Consider the following 2,805-nt stretch of genomic DNA (forward strand, 5'->3'; position numbering starts at 1 on the left):
ATCTCTCATAATAATTGCTGGCAAGAACTGTCTAATCTACATCATGTTGCTGCGTCAGTTTTAACTATAAAATAACAAATGTCTCTTGTGTTATTACCTAAAAATAACAAATAATTGTTTTTGTATCAGAACTACATTTTAATAGTGTGATGACTGAAAATTGATCACATTTACGAAGAGTATGTAATAGCTCTTTTCGACGCAAAGTATTCTATACTTAGATCATAAAGAAGTGTTTAGATAAGGGATTTAGAATTTCCAAGACGGAATATTCGTTATAATTCTTGACATTGAAGAACAAAGGAATATGGATGAAGTTGGGGACCCAGGACCATCCATAAAGAGACATTTAACAAGTGGCACCTCAGTCGTGGTAAGAAACGTGCGGCATATCGTAAAAGGTGAGAATCTGAGGACACAAAGGTCAGTGTCAAAAGTCGTTCACGTGTTGTCCCAGTTAAGAGTACACGACATAATCAAGAATGATCTATATCTACAAAAACACAAGTCGTATGTACACATGTCTATTTCCATGACATGTCCATTCAACCGACGCATACCTCAAGCAGCTGGAGAATGAAACGGGTATTCGTGCTATTTCGTAAGAAGACATACCTATGGATTTCTGTGCATTCAGTGTCGAAACAACCGCTAAGAAACCTTCATCCCCGTGCCTTAGATAGATTATGACAAGTATCAACGTGTGGAGCATTTGTAAAGTAACTGCAGGGCTATTGTCAATATACACAGCCGTCAGATAGAACATGACTGGACGTGATGACATGGACTATAACAGCGTAGTGTGTCTCCAAATTCGTTTCAATATAACGTACTAATCTTCTGTATAAAAGGAGAATATGTAAAATGTTGTGGGATAAGAACGATCAGTTTACCCTAAAAGAGGTCGCAAATGTTAAAAATTTGGGAATATATTTTTAGAAAATTTTATAGCACTATGAATATTTATATATATAAACTTAAGATAATTTAAATTTCCACCTCTCAAAGAGTAGATATTATGTAATCTTTTTTTCGATCAATTAATATTTTTTAATCATGGTTAAGCATGTATCATGGTCAATAAAAACAATGTTTTTTCGGGAGAAGGTCAGACATTTTGACAGTTAATTATACATTAAATACCCTTTTTACTTAGATCTCCTTAGTAGTTTGTTCGTCTATTTAACGGTTTAAAGATAGGTAGAAACTGCTATAGATATGGCAATCGAAGATTCTAATTGTTTTCAAAGCTTCTGTTATTGTAGTATAGATAATATATATGACAAGCGTTAATCAGATTGAATTTAAAACTGGGATGGAATGGGTAAAACCATTTAGTAGTGTTTTATAAAATAACAATGCATTGTAGATACTTAAAGGTTATAAGTGATAAATTTTTGATATTTCAAAGGAAACTTTAAGAACATCTTTCTTCTTTCTCCACAACGTATATTTGTTAGTAATTTATATCAATCAAATGATACGGTCAGTTTTGGATGAAGATTGTGTGTATAGAGAGAGACAGAGAGATAAATAGACTATGTAGAGTTTGATAACAAGGCATAATCAGTATAACTTTTCTTTAAAGAATAAAACAAGCTGCAGAGAACAAGAACCAACTACAAACACTATATTTCTGGCCTTAGAATATAATGAGATGGACAGAACAAAACTAATACAAACACTATATTTCTGGCCTTAGAATATAATAGAATGGACAGAGCAAGAACGAACTACAAACACTATATTTCTGGCCTTAGAATATAATGAGATGGACATAACAAAACTAATACAAACACTATATTTCTGGCCTTAGAATATAATGAGATGGACAGAACAAAACTAATACAAACATTATATTTCTAGTTTTAGCATATAATATAGAATAAACAGAATAAAACCTAACTATAAATATTATATTTCTGGTTTTAGGATATAACAGGCTGGGGAGAGAACGACAGAGGGGTATCCTACACTTTTGGTGGGGACGTAGTTCGAACCTTTCTAGAGAAACATGATCTTAGTTTGATTGTCAGGGGTCACCAGGTAAGTTTTCATTCGCTACTTTAATTATCCAAGTGAAAAAACGGATTTTGTTGGTACTTTCCTCATACTCACGTTTTTTAACATTTGATATAAGTCTTTCTGTTGGAAGGGGTCTGTTGATTGTTACATTTAATCCACCGTAGCTTGAGAAATGTTGAGGTTACTGAGATAAGCGTCAGATGCTGGAGAGTGGGAGGTGTTGAAAAGGTTGCTAATTGTTCAAATACAGTAACTTTCCCCAATAATTTTTAAGTGTTTATGAGACAGTGTTGGCTTTTCTTAATATAGGCTACAACATGTGTGTATGTTGAAATAACGTGAAGGAAATTTTTTCATTTTAAGAATTTCTCAGTTTTAAATATGACATAGGAGAAAAAAAACTAAATATTTATTCACAAATTTTTTATCCTTTAAACTAACAGTCTATATTACTTTAGGTTGTAGAAGACGGCTATCAGTTCTTTCAGAAAAGGCAGGTAAGATAATCAATAATACAACAGAATTTCTGTGTTAAATGTTTCGACATTGGTTAACCTAAAAGAGTCATATTACTCAATGTTTTCTGAATGATTTAACTGTGTACAAAAGGAAAAACTCCCCATAATGTTTCGACATTAGTTAACCTAAAAGAGTCATATTACTCAATGTTTTCTGAATGATTTAACTGTGTACAAAAGGAAAAACTCCCCATAATGTTTCGACATTAGTTAACCTAAAAGAGTCACATTACTCAATGTTTTCTGAATAATTTAACTGTGC

General features: G+C 32.4%; 1 protein-coding gene across 1 annotated transcript in view; it reads left to right on the forward strand.

The window, feature by feature from the left end:
• Window positions 1-307: 307 nt before the first annotated feature.
• LOC106472188 (serine/threonine-protein phosphatase PP1-2-like) overlaps window positions 308-2,805 on the forward strand; it is a 6,679-nt gene continuing 4,181 nt past the window's right edge. Inside the window, exons 1-3 of the mRNA XM_022400795.1 lie at window positions 308-373; window positions 1,933-2,046; window positions 2,484-2,522. Of these exons, the coding sequence (XP_022256503.1) occupies window positions 308-373; window positions 1,933-2,046; window positions 2,484-2,522 (219 nt within the window). The remainder of the gene's footprint in view (window positions 374-1,932; window positions 2,047-2,483; window positions 2,523-2,805) is intronic.

This window comes from Limulus polyphemus, unplaced genomic scaffold (genome assembly GCF_000517525.1).
Source record: "Limulus polyphemus unplaced genomic scaffold, Limulus_polyphemus-2.1.2 Scaffold5147, whole genome shotgun sequence".
Classification (NCBI taxonomy): Eukaryota; Metazoa; Arthropoda; class Merostomata; order Xiphosura; family Limulidae; genus Limulus; species Limulus polyphemus.